Source organism: Sminthopsis crassicaudata, chromosome 5, assembly GCF_048593235.1.
Source record: "Sminthopsis crassicaudata isolate SCR6 chromosome 5, ASM4859323v1, whole genome shotgun sequence".
NCBI classification, from domain to species: Eukaryota; Metazoa; Chordata; class Mammalia; order Dasyuromorphia; family Dasyuridae; genus Sminthopsis; species Sminthopsis crassicaudata.
In genome coordinates, this window is record NC_133621.1 from 237,000,327 (window position 1) to 237,025,181 (window position 24,855).

Consider the following 24,855-nt stretch of genomic DNA (forward strand, 5'->3'; position numbering starts at 1 on the left):
AAACATGTGTACTTACAGGGCTTCCAATGGACAGTTTTTAATGCCCTTTAGAGATTTTTCCTAGATATTAATTGGGAAGCATTCCTCTGCCTCTGATAAAATGTTTGTTCTGCAGAGGCAACTTAATTCTTCCATTTAACCTGCAGATACAATGGCATTAGGGTACATATGTTATATATCTACATGTGTGTCTGTGTATAAATACACATATATATCCTTAAGAGAGGAGGGGGTAGGGGGAAGGATAAATGAATTTTCTTTTTGGTTTCTCACTACCACTATTGCTATCACAGCTGCCTATATTATGTACTTAGCCAGGGATCTGATCTTTATGGATCTCATTTAGCTTTTATCTCAAGAAGAAATATGTAGGATAGTAGTATAATCTATGTTAATATTATGTGCCAACACTGTTTTCATCAGTGTGATTAAAGACTGCTCCTCAAGACCAGATTTTAAAACCCAATGCAATAGTAAAAATATTTGCAAGAAAAAATGGAAGGTTATATAAGTCTGCATTTGTGAGCCCTCAATTCCTGTAATGGTACACAAGCCACAGACTTAGCACAGACACAGGATTCAATTGGCAGTACATTAAAAAGTCTGATTAAAAAAGGGAATAGCTCTCATGTCAGCTGTTTTTCCTCCACAGGATACTGATTTCTGTCTTTACCAGATAATGATTATTTAAAGCTTAACCCAAGAATTCTTGTCAAAAACTGTTTTCTTAGTGTATTTTGATTTGCTGAGACTTGAAGAATTTTGGAAACATGTTAGGCGTGGTAGGGCTATGACCTGGATTAGAAGGATTCTATTCTGTTCATGTACATGGTACAAACTAACTGTAATCTCCATGTCCCAAGTTCTTCTCAAACTTCTTTCTTTAACCATTCTAATCAGATACATGACTTAATATAAGAAAGGCTTTCTGATGAAATTTTTGATCAAGACTGAGACCAAGCCCTTTGATTTCTTAAGGATCCCCTTATGATATGGAAACATCTTCTACCAATAGGAATAGGAAGCCATATAGGTCATTGCATAGAGCACTGGAGAATCAGGAAACCTGAAGTACTGGTTCTGGAATTGCATGATGTGTTCAGATCTCATCATTACCATGTAAAGACATGTGACCCTAAACAAGTCACTTAAGCCCCTTTCTTCATCTGTAAAATAAAATGTTTGGAAGATGGTCTCTGAGATCCACCCCAGCTCTATATCTATGATCTTATGAATGCCCTTTCAAAAGAGTTCAAATGAAAAAGAACTCAAGATTTCATTCTAGCTCTAGAGTTATAATTCTATGATATTGTTGGATCTTATTGTCAAAACCTATCATTTATTCCAAAGAGTAATATTACATGAAAAATCATGAGATGGCTATTCTCTTATAGTTGGCCTTCTTTTATAATTGTGTAGTCTTAAATAAAACATGAATTCTAATGCTTTGTTCTTTTGCAATTAATAAAAAAGAATACAAATAAACAATTAAATATTTATTTCCTATATAAGATTTATTATCCCCAAGTAATCCTTGATAGTTTTAATTCTTATGTTCTTTCGTATATCTGCAAATCACTCCCTACAAGAAAAAAATAAATAGAAGCATAGAAGGAATAGAAAATATTTTTAGAATACTGGTATCAGTTTGAATAACATATGATTATTTATTTTGATAATAGAGTAAGTTTTAAACATTATACTTATATAAAATTTTTCCTTTAATAAAATACAAGTGATGAAAAGAGCAAAAATCTTTGCTATTATTGTTGTTATGCTAAGTCTCAAGTATCTAAGGCCAAATTTGAATTCTGATTCTCCTGACTCCAGGATCAGTGCTCTATCTACTACACCATCTAGCTGTCTCATTGTTTATCTTATAGATCAGAGAAAACTGACTTTTGTTAGTTATGTTGTATTGAACATATCCTATATAGAGAGAAAACTGAAACTGAGGATGAGTAGTTAGACATGTAGAAGAACCAACAAAGAGCAATGTAATGAAAATTTAGAGATAAGAGAATGTCCAAGGAGAAGAGGGAGAGAAGTCAAGAAAGATAAGGATTGAGAGACTATTAGATTTATCATTTGAGAGATCATTGGTAACTTTGGAGAGAGCAGTTTCAGTTGAATGATGAACTAATCCTATTGTACTTGGAAAATAAATATCTGAATGAGGCAAGAAGAGCTGCTTTCTTTGACATAAAATAAATTAATGGCATGGATTATATAGCTATCTGGCAATCATCCAAATCATTTGATTATAATAAGTGAATTGTGAAATTAAGGCTTGAAAGGACACTTTGGTCATTGACTAAAATCAAATTAACTAAATAATTGCTAAATCTCTGCTTCAATATATGCTTTATGATTATGCTTTTAACCAAACCAGCTTGATTATTTCTATTCTGTTATTGGATTCATTTGCTATTTTAAATTTTAAATATAGTTCTATATCCAACAATTCAATTTTTATTGAAAATAAGGTAGACACTATTCTATTACTTTTTCCTTCTTTTCTTTTCCTTTTTATTAAGTTAAAACATAATTATCCCATATATTTTGTGATTTGCCTAATGTGTTTTTATTATCTGTGGAAGAATAAAAGAATTATATTTTTTCTATGCAGAATAAAAGGTTTTATTTTTAAATAATAGATTTGTTTCATCTTTGGAAATGGGTCCAAAACACACACACACACACACACACACACACACACACACACATGCATTCTAACTCCCTGTCTTATTCTGTGCAAGTCTCTTTTTTCCTCCGAAAAGTTCTCTTTTTATCTCTGTATGCCTGCTTTTCTTGTGATTCTCTATCTCTAGCGAAGTATATTTCTGTCTTCCCACCTCCAGAATCTGTCCTCAAAGATTCCAATATATCTATGATCTCATCAATATAGGCACTCCTCTCATGACAAAGAGAACCACCAATACATGCCTGCCCATCCTTCTCAGCTTTTGTCCATGTCTTCCCATAAATCTAACACAGGGGTCTGTCCAATGCAACTGAAGTTCTTCTCATTTTTGGCAATGTATGGATACTTATGGGATACTTAGAGTGTGCTTCAATTATCTCTTAGTCTGACTATATAATTGACCCATCCTTTTCTTTAGATATACTTCTCTTTTCTGTTCATTCATGTACCTTTCTATTTTGGATGGGGCAATAATCCTTAACTTTACTTCTTTGGAGTTTGCAATATTCCATGATTTGAAATCATCCATCACCAGAAAAAAATAATCTATGCTAAAAAATTTTCCATTTCATGGAGGAATGCTAAAATATGCACAATTTCTCCAAAGAAATTTGGTCCAATCTCCTCCTCATGTTCAATTCTTGCCTAGCTCATTTTTTATTTGCATTATATGTCCAAGATACATGTATGTATTGATGGATGAGTTCCATCAGCTATCCATCTAACTCTGTATTGTAGGACGAATAACAAGCATATATCATCTCCTTGGGATGGTTAAACCAAATTCTTTTAAGAAATTAAGCATCATAATTAGGAGGCACTGAAATCTTTAGATGCTTGATGCAGAGTGACATCCAATATTAGGAGTCCCTGGAGTACCTCACAATAGGATTTGCATATGACACTGATTCTTTTGCTCTTCATTTGATGCCTTGTATAAGAGCAATGAAAAGGTCATTGTTATCTCTTAATCAATCTCATCTGACTTTGATATGGCAACTAAGAGCAACTCTGGTTTAGAATGAAAACTCCTTTGTAAAATCTTATGAATAAGAATGGTGGGAGACTATAATAGAATCACTTCAAAGCTTAACAATCTACTTAAACACAATGAAATTAATAGAACCTGTATTCCAAATTGGGATTTTCCTATTCTTCTGACATGAATCATTTCTTGTATTAGTTAATGGCTATTTGTAAAGTTATTTTCACAATTAGTTCTTTGGCTTTAAGGAGAAAAATGAATGATTATGAATGGTACAAATCATTGGCAAATATGTTAGAGAAGGAATTCTATTGTTATAGTTATATTGGCAGAAATATGATATTAGTGATCCAATCAACCTTCCTAGCTACAATCACAGCCAACGTGACTCTTCCAGCTAATTGATGTCTTCCTTCCACTTGGAGAGTTGACATAACTTTCAGAGCAAACCCTGGCATAAGAGAAATCCAACAAACTCATTGGACTCCATTATACCAAAAGGAAGTCACTCCCTTCTCTGAAATTTCAAGGTGAAAGGGCAGCGATTCATAAAGGTCAATAGTCATCCTTTATTCTCAAAGAATTTAAACCAACTAAAGCACAGGAATGGAACACAGGGTGGTACCATTTGAAACAGGGTCTGAACAAACAGTGGTGTGTATATTTAAAGAAATGACTGATCTTGGATAAACAGTTAGGGAAAACTTGGAAGACAGCAGATTTTCCTAATTCTGACCAAGATCATTTTAGGGCAAAGGTAGCCCTAAACCTGACCTGATTGATGACTTAGAAATCTCACTAACTTGCTGGATGACAGAATGGTAGATGAAGCTCTATGCCCAGAGTTTTCAGTTAGGCTCGATATTTAATTGACCTGATAAAGCATATACTGAAGAAAATGCTTATCAAATATTAAGGTATGTGTGATTTCTAGATGCTTCTAATGAATTAATAAAAGCATATTTGATATGCAATTTATTGGCATTTCTGAAAAACACAAAGCAGTACATATATACCCAGACTAATATTGAACACTTACAAGTAGTCATCTAGGAAGCCTGAATAATTTTTCTTTTAGTGCTAATAGAGTCATTCCTACCATTCCTACACTAGAGATGTCCAGAAACACCAGGTCATTCCCTAATGATTGATTATTAATTAGTAGGGATCTTATCTAGTCAAAACCCATTATTTCACAAATGAAGAAACTAAGGTATGGAGGGTTCTTGCACAGGTCCTCTGTCCTATGTGGCAGGAAGAGAAAGAACCAGAATTCAAACCCAGGTACTTGACTCCAAATCCATCACCTTTTTTTTTACTATAATATTTTTTACTATAATTGTTATATAATTTTTACTATAATATACTACAATATATAATAATATATATTACTATAATATATAATATATATAATTACTATAATATATAATTTATATATTTTTTACTATAATATTTGAACTTTATTCAGATTCTTAATTATAATATGGTACAGTAAAAAGGGTGAATATTCAGTCCTCACTTTTCCCCCTTCCTAATAAAAAAAAGAAAAGAAAAGAAAAGGAGGTAGACAGATATAGAAACACAGAGAAATAGACAAAGAGAAAAGAAGTAAAAGAAGGTGAAGGAAGAGGAGGAGGTAAAGAAACAGTAGGAGAAGAAAGGGGAGAATAACAAATTCTAACCAAATAATTACAACTGTCATTTGTATAGTGCTTTTAGGTTTGCAAAGCACTGTTTCCTTCATTTAAGCCTTACAACAACCAAGGCTCAAAGAGCTTGTTGGATTTCTCTTGCAGTGGAGGCTCTTCTACAAAATTGAGACTCAAGGAGCTTTAGTGACTTATGTAAATTAACACAGTCAGAAACACATCAAAGATATAATTCCTGTCAGATACATAAAAAGTTATATCTTCTTGAATCTCTTTGACTCTCTTAATAGTTTCTCTTAGAGCTACTGCATATCCATATAAAAAGAGAAAAACAGGATCAGTAAACAAGATATAGGGTAGCAGAACACAATGGAAAAATGAAAATATATCCATTCAGTAGTTCTGCTGGAGCTTTTACTGGTTATGCCTAAGCTGCCAGAAATCAGCACCAAAAAGAACACTTAAAATTGCAGTATAATTCTCCCATAATTCCTTCCATGAAGTTGTAAATACATTAGATAATTTACTTATACAATATGTCCCAAAATTCTTACTGCAGTTTTAAATAAAGTAACTTTGTATTGAAAGTATTAATTGTATTTTTCAATTATCATATAGATTATGGTACAATAATATAAAAGTATTATGTAAATATTTGTATTTAATTATTAGTAATATTAAATTAATAATTAATATTCAATTACATATATTATATATATATATGTATAACAGTTTTTTGAGCAGCTGGAGAAGATAGTAGATAGAATGCCAAACCTAGAGTCAGGAAGACTTGAATTAAAATCTAGCTTCAGACATTTACTCACTACATGACCCTGGGCAAATCATTTGACCTCTGCCTCAGTTTCCTCAATTATAAAATGAAGATCTTAATAGTGCCTAGTTTCCAAGATTATTGTGAGAATCAGTTGAAATAACATCTGTAAAGTATTTAGCACAGGTCTAAATGAAGTAAGTACTTCATTAATACTTGTTTTCTTCATTTATTCCTTTTACTCCATGATTGGTTCATCTCCTTTGATAACTCTAGGTTTTCCTAATGACAGTCTTTATAACATTTTTGTATAATTCTTTAGTTGTAAGGTTTATAGCATCCTGTTTATATTGTACATGTGCATCACCCTTACCCGCTGAGTGATCATCATTTTAATTTTTCAGACATTTCAATATTCGATGACTTGGAGTCAATACAAATTCACCAGAAAAATATTGGTGTTGGAGACAGTGAGGTGGCACAGTGGATAGAGCACATACCGGGATCAGGAGGACTTGAGTTCAAATCCAGCCTCAGACATTTGACACTAATTGTGGGTGAACTTGGGCAAGGCACTAAACATTTATTGCCTGACAAAATAATAATAATAATAATAATAGATATAATAATCAATAGAATAAAAGAATTTGGCAATTATAAGAGATCTCAAAGACCAGTCTAATCTACCCAAATAGAATCTCTTTAATAATTTGCCCAACAAATGATTGGGTTTGCTCTTGTTGAAGACCTCTAGGGAAAGCAGACCTTTCCACTACTTTGGGGTAGCTTTAATTTCCAAATTAGACATCAAGAAAAAAAAAGTGAACCTACATTTCATCTAGAAGATTGTTGTAATGAAAAGCATATGCTGTTTCCCAAAGACAATTCACACTGCTCTCTTCCTCCTATTCAAAACCAGGCCCAACAAATAAGATATAATTATATACTATTGAAGTTGTGTTTCTTAGATAGTTCATCCACCATTTCTGAAGGCAATGGCTAAAGAAAGATCCCCTTTAAATTTTGAGTTATAATACCATGGTTGAAAGAAATGTATGGCCTCAGTGATGACAAAGAGGGTCACTGCATTCATATCTTTGGTTTCTGATCTGTTTGTTCAAAATAATTCCTATGACTTTATTTCATATGCTTTACCATAACAAATACAGAAGAAAATATATTTAGAAGTACTTGAAAAAATACAAAAAATAGTATTTCTCCTAAAGAAAAGATTCATTTACATAAGGATTGCAGAATAAAATTATGAGAAATTGCATAATATGAAAAGCAATAATAAAAGCAAAGAAAAAAAGAAAATAATCACAGAGGCTGAAATTACATATTTTCAGATGATATATATTTTGGAACATGAAGCTATATGTGACAGTCTAAAAAACCTTACACTTTAGGTTATTATAACCATTCGTACCACATTTGAAGTATCCAACTTAAACACATGTGAATATTCAAAGGCTCTGGGATTTTGTTAGTTTGGAAAACTCCAGTAATAGGAATATGCCAAAGGGAGTTGCCTGATCTACAGAGAGAATAAGTGATTTTCCCAGGATGACAGACTGATGGAATAGGAATGAGAAAGAAGAAGCGAAGGGAAGGGAGGGTCACTGTTAGTGCTTTTCCTTTACCTCCCATCTACTCTCTATATATTTTACATGTGAGAAATACTGAAAAGTAAACTTCGAGGTAATCTTACATTAGTAAGATAATAAAGTACCACTGACCAATGGGTTTTCAGAATGTGAGAAATTAAGGAAGGTTAAGATTCCACCAATTTTCTCTCAGAAGCCTTGAGCAAAGAAGGAATTAGGGAATTAGGAAGGCACAGGTACTCTCAGTCAAATCAGTAAGAGTCTTGTGGTTTTGAGAAAACCACAAATTTAAGTTAGTAACCTCAAATTGATTGGGGTCAATGACCTGATTTGATCACTATTGTACATGCTTAATAGGCTAATTGAATATTGAACAACATATCCTGTAGGAAAAGATTTCCACCATTTTTGAACATGGGATATATGATAAGGGAGTGGGGACATGCTTATACATGTTTGAAGAGAAACATACAGTGGCCATATCAGAAAGATTATAACCTGGAAAGGAACAGACCAATTCATTCTCTAAAGGGAGGAGACTCCTCCATGCTAACAAGTATAGAGCTTCTTTTGCTTCTGTGCTCAGTGCTCTACTCAAAAAGGAACAGAGCCTGCTTCTGGCCAGAAACGTTAAGATGATTCCTTAAGATTCTTCTTTAATAAATTTTCCTCGATATCTGATTTTCAGTGTTAAATGTGTTTCTAATATTGTAGGTATTGACTCAAAAATTCCACAAATAATCATTATTTATTTTGTATTTTACTTTTATTTATTTCATTAAATATTTCCCAATTATATTTTCATCTGGTTCCAGACTTACTTGAATATTCTGTAGGACCATGACTATGACAACATCTCTTTATAGGTTCTCTCTCCCATTTAAATGTAACCTCTGTGAGGCAAGGACTGTGTTTGCTTTTCTTTGTATCCCCATAGAGTCTGGCACATAATAGGCATTTATTAAATAGTTTCTAACTTATTGTTGATTTACCAATTGACTTCAAACCTGTCATTCTATCCACCAAATATAATCAACTCTAAGATAAATATATACTTTTTATTGTGTTATTGTTCAACACAAATGTTTCCTAAAATTAGCTTTCCCAATGATTAAGTAAAGGGAAAGAAAAGTCATCTTAATTGGATTGCAATTCTCAGTATCAGATGCTAGCAAATGGCATTTCTTGAAATCTGCTACTTTCTGTGAAGTTGGAATGAAAAAAAAAAAAAAGAGCTTGCCTACTTCAGAAAGAATGCCTCAACTTAAGTGATTATTAGTAATGTTTCTCTAGGTCACTTTTTCTGAACTAATTCTTTCAACTAGAGGAAACTAAAAAATGAAAATTAAAATTAGAGATGGAATCATTTTCAGTCTTTTGTTAGAAGAAAAACAGCTTTTTCACCATTAGTGACTGATGGGATAATAGTAAAAATCAAAGAATAAAAATACAAAGTTTTAGCTGTACTTTGTTGTAAGATAAAGAGCTATTCCTTTTTCCCCTTTTCCCCAGCAAACAACTAATGTTTTTTTGATAGAGTTAATATTGGGAAATTGATTATATTTAAATAAAACCCTATAACATGTGATCTGTGACATTTGCCATGTTTATAATTCTTTACATTAATTAATTTCCCCATCCTTTGAAACAGGATTCCCAAACCTAGAACCTTAACTATTATGGAGTAAACTTGGCTTTGGCCCAGGAAGCCAACATTTAAGAGAATGTTCCCAGGTTATTATACCAAAAGTCTCATTATCCCTCTCCTTGGACCCATCTTCCCTTTTCCAAATCTGGTGATGAAGTTCAAATTCTTTGTGGAATAAACCATCCCTTCCTCAAACATGACTGTGCCCCCTGTTTAATTGGCTTCTAATTTACCCACTGTATCCTTATCACCTGAATTTGATCTTGCATAGTAATTAGAGAACTGATTTCAAAATTCAACTCCCATCTCTAACATATAACACCTACTCATTGTGTAACCATAGGTAAGTATCTTAACACCTCCAACATCTCATATTGAAGTATTAAACATGAAACCTTTTATGGAGAGGAGAAACAATGTACTTGAATCAGGTTAAAATGTAATTGAGAAATATTTAACAAAGTGAATAAAAATGTAATAGAACATAGATATCGTTATGTGGATTCTAAATCAACATCCAATACAGCCTCCCTTTCCCTTTCTGTTTGATTTTGATACCACTACTCAAGACAGCTAAGATTATAAATTGCAGACGTGTCTCCCATTTTTCTAGCTATAAACTTTCTGGAGATGATGGTCAGTACACATGTTCAGTGCCAGAACTTTCCTTGATATTCAGTTCAAGATTTCCATTATCTGTCAAACATTGGCATTTGTACAGAAAATTAGTGTGTCCAAAAGTGAACTCATTATCTCTAAAGCTTGTCTGATTTCTCTTTCTCTTGAAGAAAGGCACCTTACACAGTGCTTCATAAATAGGATCATGTAATAATGCTGCTGTATTGATTATAAAGGCATGAATCGAATATGAAAGGGAAAAGATCATGATTATTGTATGAATATGTCATATGTGTATACTATTGTCCTAACAAATTCAATTGAGAAGTGTACCTGGTAACTGTGCTATAGCACTCTAGGCATCATTCAGGTTGTATGCTTTGTTTCACACCTGTTCAGATACTCACCTAATCAGGATTATTTTGAAACTACTTCTTCCCTTGTTTCACAATTATAATAAAAGTTGTTATAATCAGAATTACTTTTGTAGTTGTTTCAGTCACATCCAACTCTTTGTGACCCCTTTTGGGGTTTTCTTGGCAGACACTAGAGTGTTTTGCCATTTGCTTCTCCAATTCATTTTACATGTAGAGAGCTGAAGTGAACAGGAATTAAGTGATTTGCCCTGGGTCACATAGTTAATAAGTATCTGAGGCTGAATTTGATCTTAGGTCTTCCTGATTCCAGGCCTGTCATTTTGTTCACTGTGCCACCTAGCTCCTCAATCAGAATTGTTGCTAATCATTAAATTATCAAGCTACATATTTTCTTTGCTGGATTCCAAAAGAAATTTCTGTATAGCACATCAGTCATGAGAACATATTGTAAGAGAGCAGTCCTTATGGTATGATATTCAGAAAATGACCAAAAGTCCAGAGTAGAGGTAATGGAGAAATAGTGGTAAGACCTAAGTTATAACTGTAACTTAAACCAAATTACTAGATAAAGCCCATTTAAAGATTATAAAATGGAGACAAATGAAATGGAAAAAAATGAAAAAAGAGCAAGTTAAAAATTGGGGGGCTTGTTGAAAACAGCATTAATTTGAGGAAAGGAGTTTGAGGCCAAGATCAAGTAGGTGTCATAAGAAATCATTTCAGCTATATCAACAACCAAGTTCATAGGATCATCGATTCAGAGCTGAAAAAGATTTCAGTGTAACTACATTCCACTTTTGAGAGCCACTAGCAGAATCATTACTTAGTGTCCGTTGTTCTAACAAATTTGCAGTGACCCTCAAGTTACGAGACCATATTGCAAATTGATGGTTCAGTGATTTCTTTCTTCATTGAAAGATGAGTTGGGCTCCAGAACATAAAATTTAAGATCATAAAAATACTCAGAGGATTAATCAAGTCCCCTGAATTGACTTATGAGGCCTTGCTGTTGCTTTTCATTAAACTTATCTTACATTTCTCAACTCTTATTTTCATCATCCCTAATGTCAGTCAACAGTTCATACTGAGGATCAATGAAGTCTAAGCAGTAGAAATTTCTTTCCTTTAATCACAACCATCTAGCAGAAATTGTAGGTTTTCCATTGCCCCAAAATCTGAAAACAATTTTGCCTATTTTATCATTTCTTTCTTTTCTGATGGGGGGGATATTTTCTAGTAGTGGTTTTAATGGAGGAGGATTCTGGGAAGATGGCAGAATAGGTCAGTAAATTTCAAGTTCTCCAGAGAAACTCTCCCGAAAACAACAAATTTTCACCTCAGGGTAATAAATAGACTCGTGAAAAATCAAGAAGACTTGGGGCAAAACAGGAGTTATCCTGATACAACCCAAGGAAATCCAAAGAAAGATCCCAGGCTGGGGATTAACCAGTGTGAACAGCAAATACCTCTGGAGTAGCTCCCCTGAAAAACCAAGTGAGGAACCCTGAGTTTGGTTGGTGCCTCAGCAGGAATCACAGAAACTTTCATATTCTGGAGTGCATGTGGAGTCAGGGGTGTACAGGAAAACTAAGTGAATCTTTACTGATTAGGAATGCCAGGTTTAACTGTGATGTTTAGATATGGCCCTGGGGGAGAAGGAATTAGCATACTTGGTAAATGCAGAACCCGTGGGGCAGAGATGCTGCTGGTTGCGTCATTTGCAGGAGAGTGGAGTTCTTGGTTTAAGATTCCAGGTCAGAGAGAGAACTGAGGTGAAGCTAGATGCACTATTCCCTCCCATCCATGATTAGAGGTGCTTAATTAATACATCTTATTTAAAAAAAAAAAAAAAAAGTGAACTGGCAAAGAAGAAATAGCACAACCATAGAAATTTACTATGGGAACAGGGAAGACAGGGCTTCAGAGAAGGACATTGAAGTTAAAAAAAAAAAAAAAAAAAAGCTTCTTCTATCCCAAAGAGTAATGTTAAGTAGTTTCCTGCCCAGAGAAAATTTATAAAAGAACTCAAAAAATAATTTAAAAATCAAATGAGAGACACTGAAAAAAACCTAAATAAATAAATACTATCCAATAAAAACAAGATTATGGGGGGGGGGGAGTTAACCAACTAGAAAAAGAGATACAAAGTTTCAAAGACAAAAGTAAATGTTTGAAAATTGAAATTGGGCTAGGGGAAGCTAGTGAAACTATAAGATATCAATAAATTAGAAAACAGACAATAAAGAATAAAACAATAAAATAGAATGTGACACATGAGAAAAACAACAGATCTGGATAATAGAACAACAAAAAAAGAAAATATAAGAATAATTGAACTCTCTGAAAGCTGTGACCAAAAAAAAAAAATTTTTAATGAATTTTGACCCAATAATGCAAGAAATAATCCAAGAAAGGTGTCCTGATGTGACAGAACATAAAGGGAAAGTAGAAATAGAAAAAAAAATCCACTGATCACCACCTCAAAGATATCCTATGGGGAAAACACATAGGAATACTATAGCCAAATTTTAAAATCCCCAGATCAAAGAGAACATTTTGTAAGAAAGAAGAAAACAAATTCAAATACACTAGAGCTATAGTTAGAATTATACAGGACTTATCAGTGGCCACAATAAAAGATTGCAGGTCCTAGAATCACATATACCAGCAATCAAAAGAACTAGGCCTGTGACCAAAAATATCACATCTGGCAAAATTATCTATAATATGGAATGAGAAAAAAAATGGACATTCAAAGCACTTTGAGATTTTCAGGACTTTGAAACTGAACTTAATAGAAAATTCAACATATAAGAGCTAATATCAAAGATCAATTTCAGGGAACTTGAGATAAAAAATGTTTAATTTTTTACGTGGAAATATATACCATATGTTTAAGATTGACATCAGCAAAAGGGTAGCTCAGAAGAAAGATTGGAGCAGAGTTAAGGTAAAAATAGTAATTACGTTATACAAAGGAGTTATAGAGGAAGAATAGACATAGAGACATTAGATAGGGAGAAGGACTCGTAGTTCTAAAAATCTATTAACATTATAGATTGGTTAAATAGGCAATACTATATATGTATATATACAAACTCTATAAAGAAATAAGGTGGGAGGGATGAGTGAAAGGGAAAGCAAAGGGAGGGAAAGAAAAAAGGAAAGGATCCACAGGTGGGGAAAGGTTAGGTAATAGCAAGGCAAGCTAAGGAGCAGAATTAAAGTAAAAAGTTAGCAGAGATAGGAAAGATATGTGTGTATATGTGAGGGAAAGGGTACAGTGTGTATGCACCTGTATGTTTATGTATGTATGTATGTGTGTGTGTGTGTGTGTGTATATATATATATATATATATATATGTATATATATATATATATACACACACATATATATATATGTATACATGTATATACAAATACACACACACACACACACACACACACACATATATATATATATATATATATATATATATATATATATATATATATATATACCTGCATATATAAATATATCCTTTCTTAAGTATAGTCATCTTGAGGGTAGGTGGAGAGGATGAAAGGAGAAAAAATAAATAAAGTAAGAAAAGTACATAGCAGAGAACAAAACAACCTACAAGGAAGTAAAGAAAAAATAGACACTCATAAATGTAATTTCTTCCACTATTATATTTCCTTTCTTGATCCAGTAATTTATTGTTATACATTTTAAATTCTTCCCTGATATTTTCTGCTGGGCACATGAAAATGTTCTGTTCTGTTCTGTTTTATTCTTCTTTTATATTTTTTTCTTTTCTTTTCTTTTCTTTTTTTTATAAAAATAGTGGATTTAATGACCATCAAACTAAGGGTTTCCACTTATATGTTCAAAAGATTGAAAACAGCTAATGCTCTTTTCAACATAATAAAACTAACACAGAATACATTTTATAGCATGAAATGCATCTCTTCCATACTATAATTTGATGCCACTCGATGGTTCAGGGACCTGGAAAACCCCTATTATATTTATATTTTTTGGTTGTGATGCATTTCTTTGATCTCAAGAGAGCTCTTTATTTTCCCATTTCCACAGCAACAGCTGCCATTTGGTTTCAGACTTCCTTAGTATGGAACACACCCAACAATTAATAGAAACAGTGCCTTGCACTTCAAAGAGGAAAAGTTATATACATTCATTAATGACTTTTAGATTTTATGTCACTACTCAGAAGTATAATGAACTTCCTTCTCAGTGTTCAGCATTAATCTGTTAAAGACTTGGGGACAGGAATAAAAAAGACCACTATGTGGGGATAATTAAGCTTTTTAATTTTTAATAAAGATATAATTTGTTATCTTTCCAAGTACTAATCTGACATACAGGAATTATATATTTTATACTCATATCCTCCATAATGGCATATCCTTTGGGAAAAATTTATCAGGGAAATTTGACAAATACGATCTCCACTATTCCAATCCCTAGGAATTTAATTACTTTACATTTATACCAACATGAACTTTTTTCTTTCTTTTTTTCCTCTTTTTTCTATTCTCCCTCTTTTTTCTTTTTTCCACTCCTTTCTTCTTTTTATCTCTCCTTTTTGTCTGATTTATATTCTCTGCTTTCTTTTTTTCATTTCAAGGCATCAGGATTCCTAATTATCAAAAACTGTGGCTTTCTTCTTTTCTTTTCCTTGTTAAATATTCTTGATTTCTTGAACTATACTCAAAGATTATAATCTTGAAGATGTCCTACTCAAATTTGTCTAGATACAAAGCAAGATAACTAGAACTTTGCTCTAGGAAAAAAATATCCCACAATGGACATTGATGAATGTATAAATTTATCCTTTTAACATAAAAGCAATTGAATTTAGCACCTGGATATGAAGAATAATTCATTAAAATAGGAAGTTATTCAAAATAACCATCTGGGAGCAATGATAATAACTAATTCTTCCTTTCATTCAAGTGACTTTATCTTGATTACTTCCCATATTATTTTCATATCACAAAATACAAATGTTTTTTGAAGTCATGGTTTCCAACTGTTTACCTATAGTTTAATTTGTATTATTTGTACAAGGTGTCAAAATTATCATTTATAATTCTACTAAAGCTTATCAAAAGGCTTCCTAAAATGTGGCAAACAGAAGCAAACACAGCATTTAGAGTTGGTCTCACCAGGATAGAATTCAACAGGATCACTATTTTCTGAAATCTATCCAAGGTCCAATGAAGGTTAAGATTGTATTTTTTCTTTTGTTTTGTTTTGATTTACTATTTCAAATTAATTCAGATTGAGTTTATAATTATTTAAAACCCTATGAAATTTTCAACTTTTCATATGAACAACTGTCTGGCTAGGCTTTCATATTTTTTTTTAATATTTGTGAAGTTGATTCTTGAGCTCAGGTAAAAATAAGTCCCAAGAACCAGTTGGTTCCTGTGAAGGAATTATTTTACTGATGTAATCAGATTTATAACCAGAGGAGAAAATGGGAAATTGATTTATATAAAATATTAAATTATTTTTTATTACATTGAACCCAAAATTAGATATTTAAGATTTTTTTGTTCCATTTACCTAAACTTTAAATTTATTTTATTACATTCAAATCAAAATTAGGTATTTAAATTTGGGAAGGATCCCAACCCTATTATTTAATATGCTAGCTATTCCTAATAAATAAATATCCAAGTTTATTGTTTCCCTTCTAATCTTGTCTGCATTAGTTTTGTTTGCACAAAAGCTTTTCAATTTGATATAATCAAAATTTTCTATTTTGTAATCAATAATGATCTCTAGTTCTTCTTTAGTCACAAATTCCTTCCTCCTCCACAAGTCTGAGAGGTAAACTATCCTATGTTTTTCTAATTTATTTATAATCTCATTCTTTATGCCTAGATTTTTGGGCTGATATCCCAAAGGAATCTTAAAGAAAGGAAAGGGACCTGTATGTGCAAAAAAATTTCTAGCAGCCCTCTTTGTGGTGGCTACAAACTGGAAACTGAGTGGATGCCCATCAATTGGAGAATTGATGAATAAATTGTGGTATATGAATGTTATGGAATATTATTGTTCTGTAAGAAATGACCAACAGGATGATTTCAGAAATGCCTGAAGAGACTTACATGAACTGATGCTGAGTGAAAAGAGCAGGACTAGGAGATCATTATATACTTCAACAACAATACTATGTGATGATCAATTCTGATGATGTTCTCTCTTCAACAATGAGATGAACCAAATCAGTTCTATTTGTTCAATAATGAATAGAACCAGCTACACCCAGTGAAAGAACTCTGGGAAATGAGTGTGAACCACTGCATAGCATTTCCAATCCCTTTGTTTTTGTCTGCTTGCATTTTTTATTTCCTTCACAGGTTAATTGTACACTATTTCAAAGTTCGAGTCTTCTTGTGCAGCAAAATAACTGTATGGATATGTATACATATATTGCATTTAACATATACTTTAACATATTTAACATGTATTGGTCTATCTGCCATCTAGAGGAAAGGGTGGAGGGAAGGAGGGGAAAAGTTGAAACAAAAGGTTTTGCAATTGTCAATGCTGAAAAATTAACCATATATAAAATACCCATATACAAGATATATGTAAATAAAAAGCTATAATAAGAAAAAGAAATATAAATAAGCTCAAGAAGGGTAGAGCCAAGATGGTGGAGAGCAGACATAACTTTCTATGACCTCCTCTGACTTTCTCTCAAAGCAACATAGATTAAGCCTCTAAACTTGTTTTGGAGTCACAGAACTCACAAATATTTGGAGTACAACACATTTCCAGAAGAAGATACCTTGGAAGAACTTCAGAACAGGTCTGTTTCAAACAGGCAGGGGGACAATCTGATGAGCCCAGACTGCAAAACAGGGAGCCAGGGGCAAGGAGCTGGGGTGGGGAGCCAGAGCATTGCAGCTTCTATGCACCCGGGAATCTTCTTAGGCTACTATGCCCTGGTTGCAAGTAGTTGATCTAGCAGATTTGCTACAAATTGTAAACCACTGTGCCTCGGAAGAACACAGTACCTAGTCACAATTACTCAGCACTAGAAGTCAGTCAGCAGAACTGCCCCATGGCAAAGTAAAGCAACTGTTTCTCCCTTACAAGAGAAGGCCTAAAAAAAGAGAGCAAAAAAACAAAAAGAACTCTCACCATAGACAGTTTTTATGGAGAGAGAGAAGAGACCTCAAATCCTGTGGTTCCTAAAGGAAAATCAACTCCAGATGAAGCCCCAAAAGGAGATATGAGTTGGTCCCCATTTCACAAAGCTTTCTCTGGAAGATTTCATAAAGGATTTTAAATGAGAGAAGAAAAATGGGGAAAGGAAATGAGATCTTTGTAAGAAGGGATGGGAAAATAGATTTGATGAAATGGAAAAAAGCATGTAAGTCCCTATAAAATAGATATGAAAAAGATAGCAATTCATTTAAAAACAGAATTTGTGACATACAAAAGAATGCAATGAACAAAGCAATTCAATTGGCCAACTACAAAAGGAACTAAAAAAGGCAACTGAACTAAATAATATACTAAAAATTAGAATTGAACAAATGGAAGTGAATGACTCAATAAGACATCAAAAATCAGTCAAACAAAACCAAAAAATGAAAAAAATAGAAGAAAATAGGAAATACCACTTAGGAAAAAGAAGTGACCTGGAAAATAGGTCTAGGAGAGACAATTTAAGGATTTTTGGACTTCCTGAAAGCCATGATGAAAAAAGGAACTTAGACATTATCTTACAGGAAATCATAAAGGAAAATTGTCCTGATGTTCAAATAAGATAAAAATAGCCATTGAAAAAATTCACTGAATATTATGGCTCTGTAAAAAATACTCAGCAAGATGAATACAGAGAGGCTTGGAGAGACTTACATGAACTGATGCTGAGTGAATGAGCAGAACCAGAAGATCACTATATACTTCAACAACAATACTGTATGAAGATATATTCTGATGGAAGTGGATATCTTCAACATAGAGAAGATCCAATTCAGTTCCAATTGATCAATGATGGACAGAAACAGTTACGCTCAGAGAAGGAACACTGGGAAATGAGTATAAAATGTTTTCACTGTTGTCTTTCTACCCAGGTTACTTACACCTTCAGAATCCAATTCTTACCGTACAACAAGAAATTTGGTTTTACACACATATATTGTATCTAGGATAACTGTAACACATTTATTATGTATGGGATTGCCTATCATCTAGGGGAGGGAGTAGATGGAGGGAGGGGAAAATTTGAAAAAGTGAATACAAGGGATAATGTTGTAAAAAAAATTACCCATGCATATTTACTGTCAAAAAAAATTATAATTATAAAATTAAAAAAAGAAAAAAATTTCACTGATCACCTCCTAAAAGAGATCCCAAAATTAAAACTCCAAGGAATATTGTTGGCTAAATTTTAAGGACTATTATATCAAGGTAAAGATATTGCAAACACCCAGAAAGAAACAATTGAAATACTGAGGAGCCACAATTAGAATTACCCAGGACCTAGCATCTTTCACCTTAAAGGATTGAAGGGCCTGGGCTCTGATATGCTGAAAGACAAAGGAACTTGGATTACAGGCAAGAATAAGCTATCCAACTAAAATGAGCATCATCTTTCAGGGAGAAGATGAACATTCAATGGTCAATGAATTCTACCTATTTCTAATGAAAAGACCACCTGAACAAAAAAAAAAATTTGATCTCCAAACATGGAACTCAAGAGAAGCCATAAAAAGATAAAAAGGAAAGAACTCTTTAGAACTATTTCTGTTATGGGTATATTTAGAGAGTGTGGGTATAATTTTATTTTGTTATGATAATATGAAAAAGAAACTTGAGGTGGAAAGGGGATTGTACTGGGAAAAGAGGAAAAAGGAAGTAAAATAAGAGAAATTACAACTCATGAAGAAGCAAAGAAGACTTATTTAATTGAGGGAAAGAAGAGGGGGGGGGAAAGCATTGTGTGAATCTTATTCTCATCAGATTTGACTCAAAGAGAGAATATAAGACATATTTAGTTTCACAGAGAAACTTGTCTCACCTTATAGAAAAGTGGTAGGGGAAAGGTGTAAGGGGGAGGGGTCTAAAGGGGAGGATTGTTTGAGGGAAGTGATGATCAGAAGCAAAATACTAGGGAGGGAGGAAGGGGGAAAAGAAAGAGAAAAGCATAATGCAGGGTAAATAAGATGGCAGGAAATATAGAATTGATCTCAGATCAAGTAAAAGCAAAGATAGATCTAATTAAAAGAAATAAGGAAGAAAACTATATTTTACTAAAGAATACCATAGATAATGAAACAATATCAATACTAAACATAAATGCACATATAGCATCCAAATTCTTAGGGGAGTAGTTAAGACATACAAGAAGAAATAGACAACAAAACTATATTAGTGGGGGAATTTCAACCTTGCTCTTTCAGAACTAGATAAATTGAACCACAAAATAGATAACAAAGAAGTTAAGGAGGTAAACAGAATGTTGGAAAAGTTAGGCATAATAGATCTTTGGAGAAAATTGAATGGAGACAGAAAGGAGTTTACTTTTTTCTCAGTTATTCATGGAATCTATACAAAAATTGACCATATATTAGGGCATTAAAAACCTCAAAATCAAATGCAGAAAGGCAGAAATAGTAAATGCATTTTTTTCAGATCCTGATGCAATAAAAATCACATTCAACAAAAGGCCCAGAGAAAATAGCCAAAAATTAATTGGAAATTAAATAATCTAATCCTAATGGGTGAAACAACAAATCATAGACACAATCAGTAACTTCATCCAAGAGAATGACAACAATGAGACAACATACCAAAATTTGTGGGATGCAGCCAAAGCAGTTATTAGGGGAAATTTTTTAACTCTATGCTTACTTGCATAAAATAGAGAAAGAAAAGATCAATAAATTAGGCTTGCAATTAAAAAAGCTAGAAAAAGAACAAATTAAAAACCCTCAATTAAATACAAAATTTGAAATTCTGAAAATAAGAGGGGAGAATAATAAACCTGAAAATAAGAAATAAGAAAACTATTGAATTAGTAAATAAAATAAGAGTTGGTTTTATGAGTAGGTTTCATGAGTAGGCTGAGCAAATATAATAAAAATGACAATACTACCTAAATTAATCTACTTATTTAGTGCCATACCAATCAAACACCAAAGAAATTATTTTAGAGACTTAGAAAAAAAAATAACAAAATTCATCTGGAAGAACAAAATGTCAAGAATTTCAAGGGAATTAATGGGAAAAAATGACAATGAAGGTGGCCTAGCTATGCCAGACCTAAAACTATATTATAAAGCAGTGGTCATCAGAGCCATTTGGTATTGGCTAAGAAATAGAGTAAGACAAAATAATCAATAACTATAGCAATCTAGTGTTTGACAAATCCAAAGACCTCAGTTTTGGGGATATGAATTCACTATTTGACAAAAACTGTTGGGAAAATTGGTAACTGGTATGGAAGAAACTAGGCATTGACTCATACCTACCACTAAATATAAGCAAATTATAAGAACATAGGTTAGTTTACAGTTTACCTTTCAGATATGTAGAGAAGGAAGGAATTTATGTCCAAAGAAGAACTGGAACTCATAATTGAATACAAAATAGATAATTTTTATTATATTAAGTTAAAAAGTTTTTGTATAAACAAAACCAATGCAGACAAAATTAAAATGGAAGCAATACAATGTGAAAACATTTTTACATTTAAGGATTCTGATAAAGGCCTCATTTCTAAAATATATAGAGAATTAACTCAAATTTATAAGAATTCAAGCCATTCTCCAATTGATAAATAGTCAAAGGATATGAACAATTTTCAGATGAAGAAATTAAAACCATTTCTAATCATATGAAAAAATGCTCTAAATCACTATTGATCAGAGAAATGCAAATTAAGACAATTCTGAGATACCACTATATACCTCTTAGATTGGCTATGATGATAGGAAAAGATAATGATGAATGTTGAAAGGGATGTGGGAAAATTGGGACACTAATACATTGGTGGTGGAACTGTGAATTGATTCAGCCATTCTGAGATTAATTTGGAACTATGCTCAAAAATTTATCAAATTGTGCATACCCTTTGATCCAGCAGCATTTCTACTGGACTTGTATACCAAAGAGATCTTAAAAGAGGGGGAGGGACCCACATGTGCAAAAATGTTTGTGGCAGCCCTTTTGTAGTGGCAAGACATTGGAAGCTAAGTTTATGCCTATCAGTTGGAGAATGCCTGAATAAGTTATGGTACAGGAATGTTACATGAACTGATGCAAAGAAAAATGAGCAAAACCAAGAGATCATTGTATACAACAGCATCATTATTATACAATAATCAAATCTGATGAATGTAACTGTTGGAATAAGAGGGCACTATTGGAATACATGAGAGCCACCTGACAGTGGCTGCTGGAGATCCAACCCAGACCTGCAGAATGGATCTCCTCTTGTGAGAGGCTGATAGAAGGAGACTGAGAGGCAGTTGCTGTTCTCTCACCTCTCTGACTGAGAGGCTGTTGCATTGTCTGACCTCTATCCTCTTCCTTTGGCCTCCAATTTATCTTATTCCCCGTCCACAACACCTGTGTCAGCAAAAGCATCCTTCAGATGCTATGATCCACAGCTGTGGAGGCTCTCAGAAAATTGACCTGACCCTTAACATGTCACTCTTTCCAACAACGAGACGATTGATGTCAGTTCCAATGATAATGTGATGAAGAGAGCCATTTATACGCAGAGAGAGGCTTATGGGAACTGAATGCAAATCACAACATAACATTCTCACTCTTTTTGATGTTGTTCACTTGTAATTTTATTTTCTTACTTGTTTTCTTTCCTTTTTGATCTGATTTTTCTTGTGCAACAAGAGAATTACATAAATATGTTTACACATAATAGATTTAACATATATTTTAACATGTATAACATATATTACTTGGGGTGAGGGGAAGGAGGGGAAAATCTGAAACAGAAGGCTATGCAAGGATTAATGTTGAAAAATTATCCATGAATACGTTTTGAAAATAAAAATGCAGTGGTCCTCAAACTTTTTAAATAGGGGGCCAGTTCACTGTCCCTCAGACTGTTGGAGCACCTCACACTCTGTCTCCGCCTCCTCAGCCCAGTGCTAGAAATGTGCATTGCTAATGCGAGTTTAAGTCGAACATCACTTCCAGTCTGATTTTGCCATAGGCAGGCCGCATAAACTTCCTCAGCAGGCTGCATGTGGCCCATGGGCTGTAGTTTGAGGACCCCTGATAAAAAGATTAAAAAAAAAAGAAATATAGATTAGCTCTAATTACTTCATTCTTCTTCTAAGAATGTAGTAAAGTAAATGAAATTAATTTGACATGATCTTCTGTTTGTTGATCAAGACAAGCTTATGATCATTACTTTCTTTTCTAGATGTTCACTAGCTATTCCCTTAATAATATGTTTTAGAATTTTGCCAGGAATCAGAAGTCAAGTTCACTGACCTAAAAGTCTCATATTCCATTTTCTTCTCTTTAGTGAAAATCAGGGTACTTGGGGCAGCTGGATACATAGCCCTGAAGTTAGGAGGACCTGAGTTCAAAATCCAGTCTCAGACACTTAACACTTCCTACCAGTGTGACCCTGGGCAAGTCATTTAACCCCAATTTTGGAAGGAAGGAAGGAAGGAAGGAAGGAAGGAAGGAAGGAAGGAAGGAAGGAAGGAAGGAAGGAAGGAAGGAAGGAAGGAAGGAAGGAAGGAAGGAAGGAAGGAAGGAAGGAAGGAAGGAAGGAAGGAAGGAAGGAAGGAAGGAAGGAAGGAAGGAAGGAAGGAAGGAAGGAAGGAAGGAAGGAAGGAAGGAAGGAAGGAAGGAAGGAAGGAAGGAAGGAAGGAAGGAAGGAAGGAAGGAAGGAAGGAAGGAAGGAAGGAAGGAAGGAAGGAAGGAAGGAAGGAAGGAAGGAAGGAAGGAAGGAAGGAAAGAAGGAAGGAAGGAAGGAAGGAAAGAAGGAAGGAAGGAAGGAAGGAAGGAAGGAAGGAAGGAAGGAAAAGAAGGAGGGAGGGAGGAAGGAAGAAAAGGAGGGAGGGAGGAAAAAGGAAGGAAGGGAGAGGAAGACAGAAGGAAGGAAGGAAAGAGAGAGTAGAGAAAGAAACAAACAAACAAACATTGGGTTAGTTGACAGTATCTGATCTGATAGTACTTCTACCCTTCTCTATAAACATTCCAAAATTGAAAACCCACAAGGCTCATAATATTGAAATCATCTTCAACTTTTCATTCTTCCATACCCTATTATTTCCAATCAATGAAGTCTGAAGAGGATTATCATTTGTGTAATCAAATTTTCAGCAATTGCAGTTCTTAAAGACTATCTTCAAAGTTTTAGAGGGGTTATGATCTGTGTTGGTGCATATAGAATCCACAATAATGAAATTACAGGTATTCTAAGTATTAAAATAAACTCATCTGAAAGAATTGTATTTGGCTGCCTTGTTCAAACTTTAAATCACAGAAGAAAAGTCATTTAATTCTTTTAAAGTAGGTAAGCATTTTAAAGTAACCTTTTTAGTAATTACTTCTTTTAAATAATTTCACTAATGCAGAACCAAACTATTTTCAAATACAGACGAGGATCCAATGTGTCTCTTACTTTGGACATGAGTGGTTTGGGGAACATTGAGCCTTTTGTGGCTGTACCAACACCACGGGAGAAAGTAGCAATGGAGTACCTGCAGTCAGCCAGCCGGATTCTCACAAGGTCACAGCTGAGGGACACCATGGCAAGTTCTCATTTACTCCACACTGAATTCATGGTGAGTCTTTCCCTTTACACATGGGACTATACAGCACAAGATTAGACATATTAAGGTACAAAATGTGTCAAAAGGCTTAGATAATATTGCTAATGCTCTTTTAGTATTGTTAAAGAAAGCTGCTTTCTCAGAAACTTAATTTGTGTTCTTCCCTATTCTCTCTGGTATGTCTGTGATGAGGTCACAGAATGTTTATGGCATAAAGTCAGGAAAAGTGTGTTTTTGTTCATAATGGACTATACTTAGGGAGCTCATTTTCCATGTTTTATATCAATACATATCTTACAAATTAGTGTGCTTTTAAAAGTCATGCATACCTTGCACATGAAATTGGCATTTCTATAGAATATCTAGTAATAGACTTAATCTGCTATTCTGTGATCAGAGTCATTATAGGAAGATATTTGATAAAATCAAGAAAACCTAAGTAAAGAATTCAATTAAATAGAACAAGCTATTCTAAACATAATTCTGTTTCTATTGACAATCTCATGCATATTTTAATTTTTCCCTCTAGGCATTGACTAATTCAATATTTTCTCTGTTATATCTAAGATAACCAAATGGAAAAAACCAACATTTTCATTTTCTTCTCAATGGTTTATTTTGTTAGTACAAAGGCTCATCCTCATAACAAAACTTTAACAAATTTGTAGATTGATTAAACATAGGGGATAATTCAAATGAAT

The 24,855-nt window shown here is 33.4% G+C and overlaps 1 protein-coding gene across 3 annotated transcripts in view; it reads left to right on the plus strand.

Moving 5' to 3' along the window:
* PTPRR (protein tyrosine phosphatase receptor type R) overlaps positions 1 to 24,855 on the plus strand; it is a 398,730-nt gene that overhangs the window by 264,360 nt on the left and 109,515 nt on the right. For all 3 annotated transcript variants that reach the window (XM_074270547.1, XM_074270548.1, XM_074270549.1), the window contains one exon: positions 23,980 to 24,166. In XM_074270547.1, coding sequence (XP_074126648.1) covers positions 23,980 to 24,166 — 187 coding nt within the window. The remainder of the gene's footprint in view (positions 1 to 23,979; positions 24,167 to 24,855) is intronic.